Raw genomic sequence first — 20,257 nt, forward strand, 5'->3', positions numbered from 1 at the left:
TATTTGATCTTTACCTAAAAATTAAATTGACTTATCAAAAGCAAGAAGGGAAAGAATGGATTGGGATTTAAATGCTGGAGAGAACATCCCTCCAGTGGAAAAATTCCCTTTATAGTAGCAAATTATCAAGGGAAAACTTTGAAATTAAGCGATTTGCCTCAGGCTACTAGTTAGTACTTTTCAGAAGTGGAATCTAGCTCTTTCAGACTCAAGGCACTTTCTGTCTGACTACCTGATGCTGTCTCTCATGTACACTCAATACATTTATTGATTTAAAAATTATTTCTTTAAGAAGATTTTTCACCGTTCCCTCTAATTTCTTTCTCACTTCTTAAAACTTCTTGTCTTCCCGTTACTTTCCTAATACTTAAGTCCTCATTCAAGAATAAGCTATCCAGAGTCAAACCTAAAGAAACAGTTTACATAAAAACCCACAAAGGAAAGATACCTTTACCTGATTTGTTGGACACCCATATGATTGTTTCTGATGAGATATGGCTCCTATTTCCTAAGACAATGGTTAATGGGATCTGCCAGAGATAACTGTAAAATAAAGAATACAAGTTAAGAACACAACAGCAACAACAATACCATTTTCTGAGGGCTTACTTCACATAGAATTTGTATTGAAAACAGGAGATACAAAAGGAATTCAGGCATGTTACAGGAACTAAAAATAAAAAATCAAAAGACTATTTCAAGAAGACTAATGTAATATCTTTTTGCTAGAGGTCTCAATGTGACATACATTTGCTTCTGGGTCCTCAAAAGTTATACCAGTGCATCACAGGGGATTAGCCAGGCTCTATTGAGTTGAAAAAATCTTAAATACAAGTCCAGGAATCGATAATATATAGTTGCTAAATTTAGAAGGGTTAGAGATTTATTCCTTAAATGCTTAATAACCAGTTCTCTGCATATACATGTCAAATATTTTTCATCACATTCTGAAGTACAATCAACAATACAAAAAATCAAACCCTGATTTCTATTATTTGCTGATTTCCAAGGTATACTGAAAAATTTAACAATTTATGCCCCAACTCATCCTTCATGGAGGCTGGGAGGGAGAATACTTTCAGACTTTTTCTATGTATTGATTAGTTGGATTGATTTTTTTTCCTACCTAAAAAAAATATTTCTTTTTGTTTTTATGGGAGAGCTCTCTAAGAGTTGGGAAAAGGATACTGACTGTAATGGCATGAAAAAAAGAAGATACCAATAAAAGCATCCATCTTTTCAAAAAAATTAAAAACTGATTCTTATGAGTTGGTACAAATTGGCTCTAGCATTTCCTCAACATTAGAGTCAGCTATTATTACAATCTGAATTGAAGAGAACCATCCTCACAATGATGAAACAACAGACCCTTGAAGTAGACAATAAATGTGATAGTAGCATGCTAATTTTAAAATTAATTTTTAAGAAGTAAAAATAAACCCAACAATGAAGGCATCAACCTTGTGAATGACAGATTTACATTTTACAATAGTATAAATAAATTTAATTTTCAATGAGTTTGATCAATACCATATATCACTTAGTTCCATTCAATTATTGGAATAAACCAGAAAGAAATTAATCCCTCATCCAGATTGCAGTTCAGAATTCACTTATTGTCTCTCAGCATCAAGAGATGAATTAATACCAATTCTATAAAGTTTCAATAATACTTATTAATTATTTCTCATAACAATTCAGTAAGAAGGGTATTATCTCTGTTTTGTAAATGAATAAGGACATAAAAGTTAAAGTCACTTACATGATGTTACTTCACATTAAGATAAAACCTCAATGGTCAAATTCCTACCTTCTGGATCAAAAAAAAAAAAAACAATTGCCACATTAAGTCTTTTGTCTTGAGGTACAGCCACATCATCTTTGTGGGAAACCATAGCAATTTAATAAAATGTATTGGTAATATTTATAATTACGCTTATTGATTTATAACACATATTAATTACAATACATATTCACACGTATTTGCTTCATTATTAGTCTTCATTAGACCATAAATATTCCATATTGAAATATCTTAGCACCAGTGATATGGTTAGGGGAAAAAAGTTGATTCAGAATCTCACAAAAAATTAAGTGGTATAAAGAAAAAACCTAGAGTAAATACATCATATCCTTTTTTGATGAATATAAATAAGGCAAAATGAAAACTTTATTTCTTTTGTTTTTAAAGAGGCTTTCTAGGCCCCCCAATAAAAGGTCACCTTAAAAAGTGATATCTCAATGATATCTCAGCACAATAAAAAAAAATGGGTCATACCTTTAGAGTAATTTTTCAGAGGTATAGTCTAGGGCAGTAGAATTTGATCCATGCTGCCATTCAGTATTTCCTTATGCTAAAATAATAATAGTGTTTCTGTAATATAAAAAGTCCAAACACAAAATTGTAGGGAAAACCTAAGATTCTTCACCCCTGCTTTCACTATTGCAGAAAGTCAGAACAGAAAGTTTAAAATTCTAAAATAGTATCTTTTATTAGCAAACATTTATTGAATGCCTGGGATAGATACTACATGGCCCCATAGATAGAGCACTGGGCCTAGAGTCAGAAAAACTCATTTTCCTGAGTTCAAATCTGACTTCAGACACTCACTAGTAATATGACCTGACTACACAGTAATTACATCCTTTGTTATCATCCTTTAAAAAACTGGAAGCCCCTGAAGACAGTTGAATGAAGATCTCTGGGTAGTGTGTAGTGAAAGTCAGCCTAAAACAACATAGGGTTATGTTGAAAAGGAGATTAACTTCTGAAAATGAATTATATTTTTACATTTTAAATCTTGCATAAATATTAATTTCCATTTTTAAATAAAAAATTCAAAACATCCAAAGTTTTATTTTCAATTTACTATTCTACTGGAAAAATCTCTAGATGATTTTATTCATGCATGTGTTAGACTTTGACTTAAATGAAAGGTCATTTTTAAACAAAGCAGTGTGACAACAGTCTGAAATTTCTTGAATGTAAACGAAAAAGCATTAAAAAAAAAAAGTGAGGAATGACAGACTTGTGAAAACGCCCCAGAACTTTCAGCTGTCTATGACCAATCTTATACTCTTTGAATAGAAAGAAAATCCAAGGGGCATGAAGAATAGAATTCTTAGACTTTGGAGCTCAAAGAAATACTTCCAGTAATCTTTCAGCTACATTACTTAATAATCTGCTGTTTGTATCACTACCTTCATTTTAAAGAAAGAAGCCAGAAACAAAGAAGTCAACATCCCAAAAGTCTGGTTCACATTTATGTATCAATTGCTTACGTCTAATATTTAGTATATAGTAGAAAGGATGTAGTAGTAGTAGAAAGGATGAACCATCCTTTCCAGACTTTTATTGGCACAGGCCTCACCCCATGTTCAGAATGCATACCTTTCTTTGCTTCTCTAATTAAGAATCCACCGTTTCCTGATCAGAGCAAATCACTATTGCATTTGGTGAATCTTCACTGATCATCAGGTTATCTTTTATTTCTTTTACTTTTTTACATAGAATATTTTTTCTGTTGAATGTGACTGCCCTTTGTCTTTGTATCTTTAACACTAGGACATTGCTTTGTTGGAAAATAAATATGGAAGGGATATCAGAACACCAAGTCCAAGTCTTTCATTTTATAGCTGAGGAAACTGAAGTTGAGAGATTGAAAGTGATTTGTTGAATGTAACACAGCTAATCAATGACTGTAGCAGTATTTAAATGAGAGCTTCTTGATTTTAAGCCTAGAGCTCTATACACTATAACAACTAGCCATTGCCAATAACAAGTCATAAATATTTGTTGAACTGAATTAATAACTACATCACTTCTGGTTATGTTTTGCAAAGATGGAGATTATGAGTATAGGATATTGTACACAATGCTAGATATAGCATAATGGTTTGTTTTCTGAAATATTTTTTCTTTTATTTTTGTCATAAGGGACAAATCAGGAAATAAAGGTGATAGAAAAACAAAATGTTAATAAAATGAAAAAAATAGAAAATAAAAATAATTAATTCTATCATCATAGCAAAAGTTAATACCATGCACTATTTTTATGACATACTTTGTTAATAAGCTAATCACCATTAGTTGGGGGAACTAAGAAGATGGAATGAATTATACAACTCAGTTCAAGATGTACAACAATTTGCAGTATTTCTAGAAGACAGGGGAAGTTAATTTTAGTGCATAATCAATTTTTTGCATTGTATATTAAAGATCCAGAACATTATACAAAGAGGGGAAAATAGATTCTTAGTCATAACTAATCATTTATATTGTTAAAACGTTAGCAGCCTGTTTCCTAAATATCCAGTGAGTTTATGAAGAGAACTATCAAATTCCATGCTAAATTCTTGACTGCAGATATAGAAATTAAAGCACTGGTCTTGAAGTCAAAACACTAGCTATTCAATTCTGGAAGTCTCTTATGAAGGTTTATAGATCTGAAAATATTTATTTTATATAAATGTATTTATATATCTGTATCTATTGTTAGAATATAAGCTTCTTGACTGCAAGAAGTTTCATTTGTGCCTTTTTATTTCTAATGCCTACCTATCACAGTACTTGGCACATGATAATGTCTTTAAGAATGCTTTTTTTGATTGGTTGCATTTATAAGCCAACTTTATATAACATATCAGCTATTGCATAAAGTTTAGGAGGAATCACCTTCTGGGAAAATCCATCCTACTTTAAGATAACTCTAATTGTTAGGAAGTTTTGCCTACCCCCTTTCTTACCTCAAGCCTAAATCTGCTTCCTTGAAGCTTTCATCCACAGCCTCCACATTTACCTTCTAGGCAAAACCTAGAGAGCCAGTCTAATCTATCTTCTCTAATACAGACCTTCTAATGCTCAAATACAAATGTTGTGTTAGAAATGGTTTGAAAATTGTATGGTATGCTCAGAAGTATGTGGAAATGCAATAGAGATAATAAAAATGGTGGGAAGAAAAATGTCAAAGCTGTTACTTAAAATACAAGTAGTTTAATCCCACTTCAGCAACAATAACTGCTAGACTAATCCAAACTCTGAATAGCAGGGACTTGACAAGGCTAGTCACTTTTTTTTTGTACATTCTTTCAAACCGTTTAAATATAAAAAGTTAATTGTTATGGGGTTTTTTGCTTTGTTTTTATTTATGGAATAAAATAAGTATTTCCAACATATGGTATAATTTTAAAAAAAGATGATTACATATGAAAATGCAAAGCTATCATAAAATTGTTATTTAGAAAATATAAAATGTAAGATTTCCTTCTTATGTCAATGATATCAAGAATTTCAACTATAGTTCTTTCTCCTTTCTAGTTAATAGTATCTATTCAATAAAGATAGGGAACCATTTATGTATAGATTCAACACAGCTCCTGCCTTCAAAGATATGAAGGAAATGAAGATTAAAAAAAGATAGCCTTATAAAACTGTAATACAAAAGAGAACAAGAGGCTGACCAAAGACAGATTCAAAATTTTCAAGAGAATAACTTCCAGCTGGGACAGTAGAATAATGAGACATAAGCACATAGACATGCTGTCTACCCCTCTGCCTTGTGGCTTCCTTGGTTTCCTTTAAGTCTCAGATCAAATCTATCTTCTACAATAGATCATCCATCTCCAACTTCTGCGCTAACTGCTCTCACTGTAGTGGCTACCCTTTGAGATGACTTCCTATTTACATCTATTAAATATGAATAGTTAATTGTCATTGACTTCCTCATTAGAATGTAAACGCCTTGAAAGTATACTTATTTAACCATGCTTAACACAGAATCTGGCACATAGGAAGAGTTTAATAAATGCTCTTCATTGTTATAGTTGTTTGTCCTTCTATTCAAAAAGGACAAACAGGGAGATGATGTCATGTCATGCAAGTGAACTGGAATTAAGTGTGGGGTGGGGGAAATGTGCAAGATCACCTGCCTCACTTTTCCCTCCAGAGCCATCTGGATTCAGTAGCCAGATATAGATCAGAAAGATTGCAGATGTCCCTAAATGCAATGAGAGACCTTGACTTTTTTAACCTAAGATCTTCAACAGATCTAAGTTTGACTGAGGTGCCACATATTTTGTGATTAAAGCTAGGTAGCAATTGAAGCAAAGAATATTTTATCTTAACCTAGTTTATACATTCATATGTATATGTATTATGTATGTATATATGTTTTATAAGTAAATAAATCTGGAAGGGGAAGACATTCAGGATTTCTGGCCAAAGCAGAACTGATTGGTATTTACATTCAATCTGAGTCGATCAGGACCCAAACAATGATCAAATGGGATTTGGCCTAGATCTATAGGTAGCCAATCAATGAGAATCAGAGTGGTTTGGATTAAGGTATGATCCTTAAGAAAGAAATCTAGCCAGTAAACCTCAAGATAATTTGGGAGGATTCAGAGATAAGTTCTTGGAGAGCAGGAATTGTTTCATTTATTATATTTGGATAATGTTTGCTGGAACAAAAAATAATTGTAATAGACAATAACTGCAAGTTTTATTTTATCATATATCCTAGGAACTTCTACACAATGGACTGAGAACTCAGCAACATTATCCAAGAGATATCAAATCACCTAATCAAATGTGACCCAGAAACTGTATTTCTACTCCTTGGAATGGCTCTCACAAATCAAACCTGGAGTACAGAAACAGGCTGTAGTTCAGAGAAGGGACATCCAGGAAGAAAAGGCCAAAGGAAAGCATTGAATTTTAAAGTCTGATTTCAGACTACACACTAATAACAATGATAAGAATAAATAAGTCAGGAGTGCAGGCTGTCAAGACAAGATCGAAAGATAGACACAAAGATCAGTGCTGGCAAGAGCTAAGAGTAATAGAGGGGAACAATTATGATAATATTAAGTCAGAACTCAGGTAGAGATTCTGAGTGGAATAGCTTTACATAGAGTATTGCTATCCAGAAATTCCTTGGTACTGAATTAAATTTTACCTCAGCAAGAGAATTGGTATGCTTTTCCTTTAGGGTATTGACCAATCTCCAAGCACAGTGGCTGTGAAAGCTACAGATGGAAGTAAATAGAACAATCTGTCTGGTATATACTCAGTAAAAACATCAAGACAAACTTGTCCAAAAGCATGTCCAATCTGTGCAATTTGCTTCTTATGAACAACTTGTTGAATGAAGTCTGATCTATTTGAGTAATGATTTAAGACCTACTTCTTTCCTAAGCCTTCTTCCAAATTCAGACACAAAAAAACAACCATGAATCTCTTAATTGCTTGCCCTTATACAGCCAATCTTGGAGCTAGTCTACTGGAAAAAATTTTCATTTTTCTTAAAGATAATAAATTATATTTAATGTGAACTCTAAGTCTGAAAGCTATAAGTAGTTCTTAATTTTCAAAGATAAAAGGAGTAAGCATAAATAATCTAATCTAAGCACTTTATTCTATACCTAAATTTCAATCTCTTTTTCTTCAAACCTATTTGCCAAGGCTATTTAGAAAAAGCAGAACTGACTAGACCTAGTGTTTGTTACCTTATCTTTCTCTTCAAGGATTGACTTTTAAAATTATCACTGGAATGATATAAGTGGTAAAAAGGAGAATTAAACAACAGAACAATTTTCAAATTAAATAATTAATCCTCAAGTAATTCATAATTTCACATTTTAAAAGGAGGTAAAGGAAAGAACATACATTTGTTAAGCACCTACTATATGTCAGGCACTAAAATAAACATTTTACAAAATTATCTCATTCTAGCTTCTCAACAATTCAAGGAGTTAATGCTATTATTATCTCCATTTTATGGATAAAGAAGCTGAGGTAGCTAGATGTTAAGTCACTTCCTTAGATTGGTTAAGGTAGTAAGCAGATTTTAACTCCAGGTCCAATGATCCCATTGTGCCATCTAGTTGACTTTTAAATTAAAATCATTTAAATGTATCATCAAATTATTTTATATGCTATTTATATTAACAACAACAAAAGTGGAGGAAAATAGCATCACTCAATACAAAGCAGTTATATTATTGATGTCATTTTGAAAGTAGTTTGATATAATTAGAAAGGAAACCTGATTTGTTCAGTTTTCAATATTTTCCCCTTTTATAATTTGTGGTATGGTTTCTAAGTAAATACTTCAGCAAATTTATCTGCATCAGCAAGAAGCTAAATTTGCATGGCATTATAAATAATAATAATAACCATTTACATAGTGCCTTACAATTCATAAAGCACTTTACAAATGTTAATTTTATATTTGAAAAGTCATTCACATACTGAATTGCTGGCTTTCGAATAAGATGATTTGAATTCACTATTCGTTGGTTAGGCAGTCAACTGAAGTGAGAAACAAAACTAAATTAAATTTAAAAAGAAATCATTATATAATAAAAAAACTATACAAAGTTATAACTCCAGTAATAAAGATCATACGGTTGCCATATTGATTCATCTAAAACAATCATGTTCTACAGTGATAGTAAAAGACAAACAAGAAACAAGATAAGACACATATTCAACTTTCAAAATGTTCAGTTCTTTTAAAAAAGAATTGATACCTGTTGTTTCCAAACTCAGTGGTCCTGACTCTTGCCCTGCTGTCATAAATAAAATGTTGCTGAGTAATGGCAATCATATTGTCAACTGTCCCATTTCCCATAATGGTAATGACAGGATAACCCATCTGGAGAGTCCACTGATCCATCACTTCTTGAATATTTACATATTTTCCATTCTTTCGTAAAGCCTATAAAAACCAAGATTTAAAAAGCAAATTTATTGAAGTACTATTAATAATTAGCTATTGCTAAATATTTACCTCTACAAAGTATATTTTAAATTCAAAATAAGTGACCCAACATGTACTATTAAAATTAATATCCTTTAACCTAAGGAAAGGCTTTCTGCCCATCTCAGGCATAAAATGACTTTGTAAACATTAATGTTTTAATGTAAATGGAAGATAAAGCAGACATTTTATTGTTGGAGCAAAGAGGACTTAGAACATCATTGTTAACTAACTTTATTTTGTCTAATAGAGCAAAAACATTTGTCATTCATATACAGGATGATGTCTGATTTTGAAAAATCTAACAATTCTGCCTTTAATGTGACTGTCACTTCCATATCAAAATCCCATTTCAATGAAAGTGTGGTTACCCTGATGCAAAAGGTAACTATATCATTGTGGGTATTTTGAATATTGAGGGCATAGATGGCATTAAATGTCCTGGACAGAGATCATTTACATAGCAAATAAACAATAAAGGTAGACTGAAGAAAAGGGAAGCAGAAATACTAAAGGGTACTAACAGTTCAATTAAAATTATATAACATAGTCTCTCCTTAACATAACACACATATACACACGTGCACATATGGGTGCATTCACACACCAAAGAATACAACAGTAAGATGTGGTAGCCCATAAGCAAAATATACTTTACCTCTGATAGGGTATTCCACAGATCACTTCTAGCTGCATTGCCATACTTATGAATGGTTAAATAATCCTAAAAGAATATAAATCAGTAATTACAATTCACAAATCAAATAATTACCAAGTCAACAACTGAAAGTCATTTCTTAATTTGATTAACTATTTCCAGTTGTAGGAACTGCATATTTTGTATTACAAAGAGGGAGAAACAAAGATACTGATATTTTCTTAAGAAATTTAAATTAGTATTTAAAGTGATGTTGAAATTCACCTATAACATGTTCTAAATTAATTTTTCAAATAACACTAATTGTTTTTTAAAATGTGGGCAAGGAAGACCATAATTCCTTTTAGACACATTAGCGTGCTTAGTATTTTCCATATGCCACATACCATCTGCCATTTTTCTTCTTTTGTATAAGCTGTCCCTTGTTGTTGACATACATTTCCAGTTCATAGAATCTCTAGTTTCCTTCAAAGTCCAAATCAACAGTAACCTCCTACAGGAAACTTACCAAAACACATGTAATATGTATTTATTATATTTTAAGCACTGGAACAAACTATCCTGATCCTAGAAGTTGCTAGTACTTTTCTGTAAGAAACTAGCTATATTTATTTTGTATTTAATCATCAATATATATGCTATCATTCCTCAACTTTTCCCAAAAGAATGTAAACTACTTAAGGGCAGGGATTTCTTAGGGTTTTTGTTGTTGTTTGTTGGTTTGTTGGCTTTTGTTTTTGCTTGCATCCTTAGCAACTAACAGAATTATTTCCATATGATAGATACCTCATAAATGCTTCTGGAATTAAAGGGAATTTAATTTTAATTTGCAAAAGCTTAGTATAGTACCTGGCAGAAAGCAGGAACCTAATAAATATTTGTTGACTAATTTATAAAAAGTAAAATAAAATCCCTAGTGGAATCATTTTCTTTATTGTAGCAGGTCAACTTATAGCTGATATAAAGGACCTGTTGGCTCTACAGAAAGCTGCACCTGCTCTGAAATCTTTAAGGGAGAAATAAAAAGCCCATCTGTCTCTCATCTTGAAACCTCAAAGAAAAGTATTTTCCTTAGGAAAAATGGAGAAAAGAGAACTCAATCAACTGCAATATGTTAAAATGTTTTTCTTTCTGAGACATTAATAGATCTATATTTACAAGAAATGGAGAATTTAAAATGAAATAGCATTTCTCTCCATCCCTCTTCTCCCCGCCCTTCACTCTCTCTTCTGTGTGTGTGTTTCATTCTGTGTGTGTGTTGTATGTGTGTGTGTGTGTGTGTGTGTGTGTGTGTGTGTTTTACTATTAGAATCCCTGGGTCACACAGTGAAGATGGCAGAGAGATACCAGTTATCTGAGCGTAAAAAAACATTAAATCAAGCCTCTAAACAGATTCTGGATCAACAGAGTCTATACAAACACAGAATGAAAAAAAAATTCCAGCTTAAGATAACTTAAAAGTACTTCAGAAAAGTTCCCTCTCACTTGGAGAAAAAGGGAGTCAGCAGGATGCTCTTAATCATAGCACAGATAAGCAACAAAGGCCCTCTGACCTAATTCAATAAGCCAGTGACACAAGAGACCAATGATGGAGCCTCCTGCCAGAAGGCAACAACAGGCAGGATGAGGCCAAGCTACCCCATTGCATTGAGCAAGCTACCAGCATCTGAGACCTCAGTGCTCAAAGTAAGTGACCAGCCCCTGGCCCCTAGCACAAGAAACTTGGGACAGTACCTCCTGTACCCCAGAAGCAGACCTCAACTTTAAAAGCCAAATAATAGACTAAAAATGAGCAAGAAAGGAAAAAGAATCTTAATCACAGAAAGCTACTATGATGACAGAAAATATTGAAACAAGTATTGAAGCCTACATGCAAAAACTTAACGAGAGATGTGAATTGGTCTCAGACCCAAAAAAGCCTTCTTGGAAGACTCAAGAATTCAAAAAGGATTTTAAAAGTCAAGTAAGAGAGATAGAAGAAAAAATGGGAAAAGAAATGAGAGGTATGCAAGAGAGAGTAAATAGCTTGGAAAAGAAAGGACAAAATTTTACTGAAGAAAACAGTTCCTTAAATAAAATTGTCCAAATTTGGAAGAAAAAGAATTCATTGATGAAAACAAATTCTTAGAAAGTAGAATTAGGCAAATGGAAAAAAAGTACAAAAATTAACTGAAGAAAATCATTCCTTAAAAATTAGAAAAACAAAAGTTAATTATTCTATAAGATATCAAGAATAAGTCAAACAAAATCAAAAGAATAAAAAAATAGAAGAAAATGTAAAATACCTCATTGGAAAAAAAAACTGGCCTAGACCAGAAGAGAACTATATCTTTGTTAAGGCAGTCAGAACAGGTATAGATGGACAGAAGGTGTGGTTATAAGTTGATTTTGAAGTGATGATATATAAAAAATTAAGGAATGGAAAAAGAATTGTACTAGAAGAAGAGGAAAGGGGTGGATGAGCATTGCTTGAACCTTAATCTCATCAGATCTGTTCAAAGTGGAAATAACATACATACTCAATTGGGTTTAGGAATTTGTCTTATCTATAGGGAAATAGGAAGAGAAAGGAAAAAGAAAAGGGCTGGAATGGATAGAAGGGAGGACAAAAATAATAGGGGGAAGGGGAAAGAAAAGAAAGGAGATGGTAGAAGGAAGGACAGATTGAGGGAGACAGTAATCAGAAACAAAACTAGTGAGGATCTATATCAGATTGCTTGTCCTCTTGGGGATGGGGAGGGAAGGAGTGAGAGAGGGAGAAAAAATTTTGAAATCAAAATTTTATAAAAGTGAATATTGAAAACTATCTTTACATGTGATTAGAAAAAAATACTGATAATTTAAGGAGGGCAAGAAAGAATCCCTGGTTAGAAGGCCTTGTCCAGCTGTGACCAATCTAATTGGAAATTTATTCATCTTTAGATTATATGACTGATTTTCCATTGCTCCCCTTTCAGCCACCAAAAGACCAAAAAACTGGAGGATTGGAAATGGACCAATTTATCAAAGGTAAATCTCTAAAGGTACCCTCTCTACATTGGCTTTGAAGTCTCTGAGCTTCTCTGCAGAGGACAGGCTCCCTCTTATAAAAATAATATGCATTTGATTCCAGAGCTATAACCTACAAACTAATATCCCATAAAGAAACTCAGTGCTGAATTTGTTTCATGTGCAGCCAGTTTGGGGCTGAGGCCTTATTTTTAGCCATTAAGTCTTTACTTTGCACTATGAGTACCATCTCTCCTCACTCCCTTTCTGCAGAGCCAGCATTTCTATCATTATGATTTTGACATTTAGTTATGGCTGTTAGATATACAATTTTCTGACTTCAAAGGGAAGAAGGAAATTGGAAATAGTATATTTGATTGTAAATCAGAGCTCTCTGCTTCTTTGGAAATGTTTATCATCCCTCTCTACCCAGTGGCAGTAGGCAAAGTCCTATTTATATGAAGATAGAAATGAAACTGGAAGAATTTCCTCTTAGTGGGGATCTGTGTAGCATGGGATATTTCTGGTATAATTCAAATTTGCTAAGTACATTTTCTGTTGTACAAATTCTAGCACAGGGGATAGATTCTGTATTTGTCAGTCATTCATAACACCACAAGGAATAACTCTCATTTCATCATAGGCTGGAGAAACCAACTCCCAATGCTGACTTGGGTAATTGCACATGTCTCAGCTGAGCAATGTCAGAAAAATAATATTGTCAAAGAAAAGACAATACCATAGAAATGCTCCAAGCCTCCATTTAGAATATAGAAATGACACATAAAAAGAATTTAACACAGAAGCCAAAAGTTGCATTTAACTTGTTGCTGAATTATTTATTAGTTCATTTTCTTTCTACTGATCTTTATTTGCCATTTTCATAATCAGAAATATTGGGTTCTTGGAGTATTCACCTAGAGTAGAATTTTGAAGCTTGTGTTGTTTCATGGCCCTCTTTGACAGGGGTAGGAAAGGGAAAGGAAGAAAAGAAAAAGAAAGGAAAAGAGAGGAGAAACAAAAAGAGGACAGGCTAAAAAAAAAGACACTGATTTAACATTCTTTCACAATGGAGATGAAAATCCTTCATTATCAAATCTAGAGAGATTATTTCCATTAATTTAAATTTAATCTTTCCTTCCAAAGCCACCAATTAATTTTAACTCTGTAGTCATTTCTTGATTACATCAAACTCTATCAAAAAATAAAACGAAATGAATGTGTGCAAATTTTTTTAAGGAAATAACCTAAAACATGGCAGTGGACAGCACTTATTGCATTGATAATAATTATTTTGAAAATTAAGTAATACTGATGGCAACAAGCAGTATACTGTATCATATTATTATATAACTGAAGGCTAAATTTACAAACACTAATCAGAGCTGATATGGAATAGTGGAAGTGGATAGAGAAATGGCTTTACAGCTAGGATGACCCTGATTTAAGAACCGCCTCTGACACATATTGGGCTTGTGATCCTGGGTATGTTACAATATCTTAGTACCCCAAGTCACTAGTAAAAGAAGGTCCAGTCCCTATCTGTATTTTTACTTCACTATTTGGAGCTGTGTTCAGTGTAGGAATCTGTTGTCAGGAAGAAGTAAGTTCAAATACCATCTATTTACTAGCTGTGTGACCCTAAACAAATTATTTCATATTTTTTTACCTCAGTTTTCTTAACTACAAAAACCCAGAATAGTAATAGCACCTATATGGCAGACTTGTTTGTGAGGATAAAATAAGATAATAGATGAAAATTCATAACACAATGTCTAATACATAGTAAACACTAAATAAATGTTTATTCCATCCTTCTTTTCCCACAAGTGTCATAGAGGCCACCATTTCAACATTGAAAAACACTCTATAGGAATTAATTTAGTAGTGGGTTCAGAACTGGAAGATATCTCAGAAATCATCCCAAACAAAAGTCCTGAGAGATTAAGTAACTTGCCTGAAGTCATACACAGAGATAATATCAGAGTTGGGTTTAGAATAAAGGTCCTCTAAATCATAATCTAGCATTCTTTACCAGAATACCATGCTGCTTCATACTGTGCACTCAGGTGGATGGTTAGCTTTCTCATTTATATGCCCAATATATCATTACAAATTTGAAAATCTACTGGCCATGACAAAGCATACAATACCCACACATACATTCATGTGTAAATATATATGAGTATACACACACACACATATGTGTGTGTATACATATATATATATATATATGTATGTAGCTATGTGAAAATATATATGAATTTATATTTATAATATAAATAGATGCTTATAGCTGCCATATAATCAATGAAGTCTACCTTAATGGATACTTCTATTCTAACCCAGAGAACTGCATGTTTTCATTGCTAATAATCCCTTGCTTTATTTGGCTGTCATTAACTTAAAGTCATCAGAATTTCATGAGTACCAACCAAGAATAATGATATTTTCTCCACACCTCATTGCCTTGCATTGATTTGCATAGGCAATTTCTACCCTGATAATTGGAACCAAACATATCATGCTGTAGCTTACTTTATGGAAAACAGCAGTTAAATAGTAATCAAGAGAAGTTTATCTTTATCCAACTCTAATCCTAGCTAATCTTGAATTTATATCACAAGATGAACAGGAAGTTGACTCACTTGATCACTTTCAAAAATGAACTCAATTATTTTGCGTTTATATCAGACATTAAAAATAGGCCTTTTTTTCATAATTTCATTTCCCTGCTGTTGATTCATAACAATATGAATGATGTTACTAGTTTCAAATAATTAAAACAATATTGTTTTTAAAAGAAAAGGCAATACTCTTATATACAAGTTATTTCAATTGTTACCGAACCAATCAATGTTATCTGAGGGATTCATAATTGTAGCTTTATGTTATTATTTTAGGAATAATAAATGGAAAGGGAAAAAAGTCATTTGCCAGGCATATAACATGTAGCAATGAAACAAAAAAGAATCTAAGATATTTAAAATTCTAGTATTTAAAAACTGCAAAAATCTGGACATCAATGACAGAAATGAAGTTTAGAACATTTCACATCTTATACTAAGATAAGCTCCAAATAACATGACAGAGACATAAAGTGTCATGTTATTTAAACAAAAAAGAAATTGCCTTTCAGATTAGGAAGAAAGGTACTGACTAAATAAGAAAGAGATAATATCAAAGATAAAAATGAAAAAAATTAAAATATGTAAAAGTAATATTTTTGTAAAAATTAATCCAACATAACTAAAGTTAGGGAAAATAAATTAAGTGAGAAGTTTTTTTTTTTGTTGCATTAGGTTTCTTTGATAAAAGTATCATTTCCACGCTATCTCAGGAACTGATTAGTATTTTGAAAATTGAACATTATACCCCAATCAATAAGGAAATCTCTAGGGGGAAAAGTTAACATAATCATCTGAAAAAATGTTCTAAATTGCTAATAATTAGAGAAATGCAAATTAAAGGAACTCTAAGATTTTGCCCACCAGATGAAAGAGAGCTGATGATTAATATGCACAGTGTGAAACACATTTTTGGATGTGGCTAACAATAAATATTTGTCTTGTTTGACTATGCTTATATGATAGTGTTTCTACATTTTCTTTTTATTTTTTAAAAAGGAAAGGAAAAAAATTAATGCTTGGTAATTGGAAAAAAAACTGAAGAATGAGGCTATTTATTTATATAATATAAGAACAATATCCTAGAAAAAGTTAATGCAAATTTTTTTATTTAAAATGGATGCTTATTCAAATAAATTGCATGTGTTAATAAAAGAGCTGAAGGACAATTTGTAGTTTTAACTGTTCTAAGATCAAGATGAGAACAAACAGATGTAAAATGGAACAGATCTGCCAGCACTTCTATAATAACTCACATTCTCATTGTTCCTGACAGTGGAACTACCATATTTTTACTAGAACATGAGAATATTTAATAAGTTATATAAACAAAAGAAAATGGCATTCAAGATAATGAAGTCAGGAAATCCATTCGGGGGGGGGTGGGGAGAACCTTAAGGCACTTAAGGACTTATTTTCTTTTTCTTTTTTTTTTTTTTGGTTTGTCCTTCATTCTATATATATATATAAAATTTTTATTGACAGAACATATGCCTGGGTAATTTTTTACAACATTATCCCTTGCACTCAGTTCTGTTCCGACTTTTGCCTTCCCTCCCTTCACCTCCTCTCCTAGATGGCAGGCAGTCTTATACATATTAAATATGTTATAGTATATCCTAGATACAATGCATGCAGAACTGAACAGTTCTCTTGTTGCACAGGGAGAACTGGATTCAGAAGGTAAAAATAGCATGGGAAGAAAAACAAAAATGCAAACAGTTTACACTCATTTTCCAGTGTTCCTTCTCTGGGTGTAGCTGTTTCTGTTTATCATTGATCAATTGGAACTGAGTTAGATCTTCTCTTTGTCAAAGAAATCCACTTCCATCAGAATACATCCTCAATACAGTATTGTTGTTGAAGTGTATAATGATCCCCTAATTCTGCTCATTTCACTCAGCATCAGTTCATGTAAGTCTCTCCAAGCCTTGCTGTATTCATCCTGCTGGTCATTTCTTACAGATAATATTCCAAAACATTCATATACCACATTTTACCCAACCATTCTCCAATTGATAGGCATCCATTTATTTTCCAGTTCCTAGTCACCACAAAAATTTTCCAGTTTCTAGTCACCACAAAAAGGGCTGCCACAAACATTTTGGCACATACAGGTTCCTTTCCCTTCTTTAGCATTTCTTTGGGATATAAGCCCAGTAGTAGCACTGCTGGATCAAAGGGTATGCACAGTTTGATAACTTTTTGGGCATAATTCCAGATTGCGCTCCAGAATGGTTGGATTCATTCACAACTTCACCAACAATGCATCAATGTCCCAGTTTTCCCACATTCCCTCCAACATTCATCATTATCTTTTCCTGTCATCTTAGCTAGTCTGACAAGTGTATAGTGCTATCTCAGAGTTGTCTTAATTTGCATTTCTCTGATTAATAGTGATTTGGAACACTCTTTCATATGAGTGGAAATAGTTTCAATTTCATCATCTGAAAATTGTCTGTTCATAAGGCACTAATTTTCAATTAAAGGAAAGAACTATCTTAATAGTACAAAAAGTGTTCTTAAATCATCCCCTCTCCTCCCCCAAAATTCCTTCTATCAAGGGTCTATGAGCATATTGTAACATCTTTGATCAATGTATGAGAATAGGAATAGTAAGACTTCCATTTATAACAGTCTATAGTGAACTATATATCTTCCTATAAATCATGTTGCTTGAGAGATGTCAAATACAAGATCATGCTATGCTTAATATATCGATTAAAAATGTGATTAAATAAGATAAGACATTAAAATAACTTAGTCAAGCAACTTCAAAAGCTTCTGCTCTGATATCTTATTATGTCTGAAATATGACACATTCTCTTGGGTTATAGCAAAAGAATGCAAATTCACACAGATTCTACCAAGACAGGAAATGTGTAAGTATGGGTCGCATCAACAAATCATGTTTCTTTCATCTAAGAAGAAACATAGATAAATAATTTGAGATCTAACACAATTAACAAAACTGATAAAAATGCATGATTCATTTTAATGGTAAGTTATTCCCAAGTCATTTGAGGCAACCTTTTGCATGAAAGGAAAGGCTATGACATGTTTCTTTATAACAAGAAAAGAAAGTTGTGGAAAAGTTATAAAACACTCAGACCAGGATTCCAGTCTCAAAGTTAGTACTATAACCTATCAGAGATGAAACTAATAAATAATAATAATAACTAATGCACCAAAAATGTGTGTGTTATGTTAATTAGGAGGAAAGTGCATCAGTTATGGCAAGCCAGTATCCTAATTTCTGTCCAGACCAGGGCAGTATCCAGAAAGAGGGGGACTAAATGTGGATCACAACATAGTATTTTCACCTTTTTTGTTGTTGCTTGCTTTTTTTTTTCTTTCTCATTTTTACCCTTTTTTGGTCTGATTTTTCTTGGCAGCATGATAAATGTGAAAATATGTTTAGAAGAATTGCATATGTTTAATCTATATTGAATTACTTACTGTCTATGGGAGGAAAATGAGGGGGAGGGATGGAGAAAATTTGGGACACAAAGTTTTGCAGAAATGCATGGTGAAAACTATTTTTGCATATATTTTGAAAATAAAAAGCTATTATTAAAAAAAAAAGAAGAGTAGTAGCATGAGAGTGGTACAGGAACAAGGCAATAAGATGGAGTAGAGGGAAGCACAGGACAATATCTGAAATGATTTTCTAGAACTACATAAATGGCAACACTATAAATCACAGGAACTTTATGCTATTCTGGGATAGAGGGCTGGGAGGGAGACAGGGGCTCTTTAAAGCATGGTAAGTAATTCTCAGATTTTTGATTCTATATGGACTCCATGTGTTTTCCTCTCACTTGTAGACTTGACTTGTAGTCAAGAGAAATAAATACATCATTGGGAATAGGCAGCAGCCTATCAGAAGGAGTAGTTTCATAATATTCTATCAAACTTTTGAGCTTTTTTAGCTATTTTTGAAGGGGTAGAGTGGATGGTGGGTTCTACCATAGTATTATAAGTAAAAAGGACAGTATAGTTCTTTAGGATCATATAGAGTGCTGGAAAGAAAAAGGAAGATCCTGATGCTGGACAGGCTTGAGCATGAGTCTCTTTTCATGTGTCCTTTGCTGCGATAATAAAACCTGTTCTTTTCTTAATGTCTTTTGAGAAGAAATGAAAATGAGGAAAGCGTGCTACCATAATGAAAGTAAGAATACTAAAGTTCCATCTAGGGAAATGAGCCAGAACCCAGAAGTTCCCATGTTCTTCTTAGGTTAGAGCAAATGACGTTAAGAAGCTAAGAGTTCTCTGAAAAGTATAGAAGAGAGTTTTTGATTTTAAAAAAAAAAACATATATGAGAGGGTATGGAAGGGAAAACCATGGTAGGAGGGCTTGCATGTATGAAACAACCCTCTGTAGAAGATCCAGGGATGGTCTGTAAATCGGGAAGATCATGGGTTCAAATCTCACCTCTGACACATTCTAGCAATATGACCAAGGGGAAGCCATTTAACCTCTTAGTGCCCTAGGCTTTCTTAAAAATTACAGAAGAGTTGCCCTATATATCTCAGTGAAGGGATACTTAGTACCATGAGTTACTAGATAATCACTGGACTGCACAAAATCTACTCAGACACAAACATACACATGAGCATATATACATAGATATTTTGGACAGCTTGTGGATCTGAATAATGAACTCAACTCACAACAATTTAGGAGACTGCTGTTGTTGCTGCTGCTGTTGAGTCATTTCAGTTCTATTTAATTCTTCATTACCCCATTTGGGTTTTTCTTAACAAAGATACCTGGAGTTGTCTGCCATTTCTTTCTCTAGTTCATTTCACAGAAGAGGAAACTGAGGCAGAAACAAGTGACAATCAGATTCACACAGCTAATATCTATCTGAAGGTGAATTTAAACTCAGGCCTTCCTAACTCCAGGTTCTACACACTATGTCATCTAACTGCCCTAGGAAATTAGGCATACGGTATTTGCAAGGGTACAATCCTTTCTATGACCCCATATATTTTCATGAAGATACCTCTGGCAAAGCTGTATGGCTGGTAATCATGGAACATCACTACCAAATGAATCAAACCTCCTCATAACCCAACAATTTTTCAGTGGAGTTCAGATAGAAACAGTCTTGAATCAAGTCCTTCTCCTGCTATTATTCTACTTTCATATTTAATGTTGTAAATATTATTGTGCAAATGAATAAAATTACTTTCATTATATGAATAAAGGTATTGGC

At 32.8% G+C, this 20,257-nt stretch overlaps 1 protein-coding gene across 3 annotated transcripts in view; it reads right to left on the reverse strand.

Moving 5' to 3' along the window:
• The window catches only part of TRHDE (thyrotropin releasing hormone degrading enzyme), a 530,611-nt gene that overhangs the window by 134,248 nt on the left and 376,106 nt on the right, over window positions 1–20,257 (reverse strand). For all 3 annotated transcript variants that reach the window (XM_031938822.1, XM_031938821.1, XM_031938820.1), the window contains exons 8-10: window positions 9,421–9,486; window positions 8,533–8,720; window positions 455–543 (exon numbers count right to left, since the gene is read on the reverse strand). In XM_031938822.1, the coding sequence (XP_031794682.1) occupies window positions 455–543; window positions 8,533–8,720; window positions 9,421–9,486 (343 nt within the window). The remainder of the gene's footprint in view (window positions 1–454; window positions 544–8,532; window positions 8,721–9,420; window positions 9,487–20,257) is intronic.

The sequence above is a fragment of the Sarcophilus harrisii genome, chromosome 5 (genome assembly GCF_902635505.1).
Source record: "Sarcophilus harrisii chromosome 5, mSarHar1.11, whole genome shotgun sequence".
Taxonomy (NCBI): domain Eukaryota; kingdom Metazoa; phylum Chordata; class Mammalia; order Dasyuromorphia; family Dasyuridae; genus Sarcophilus; species Sarcophilus harrisii.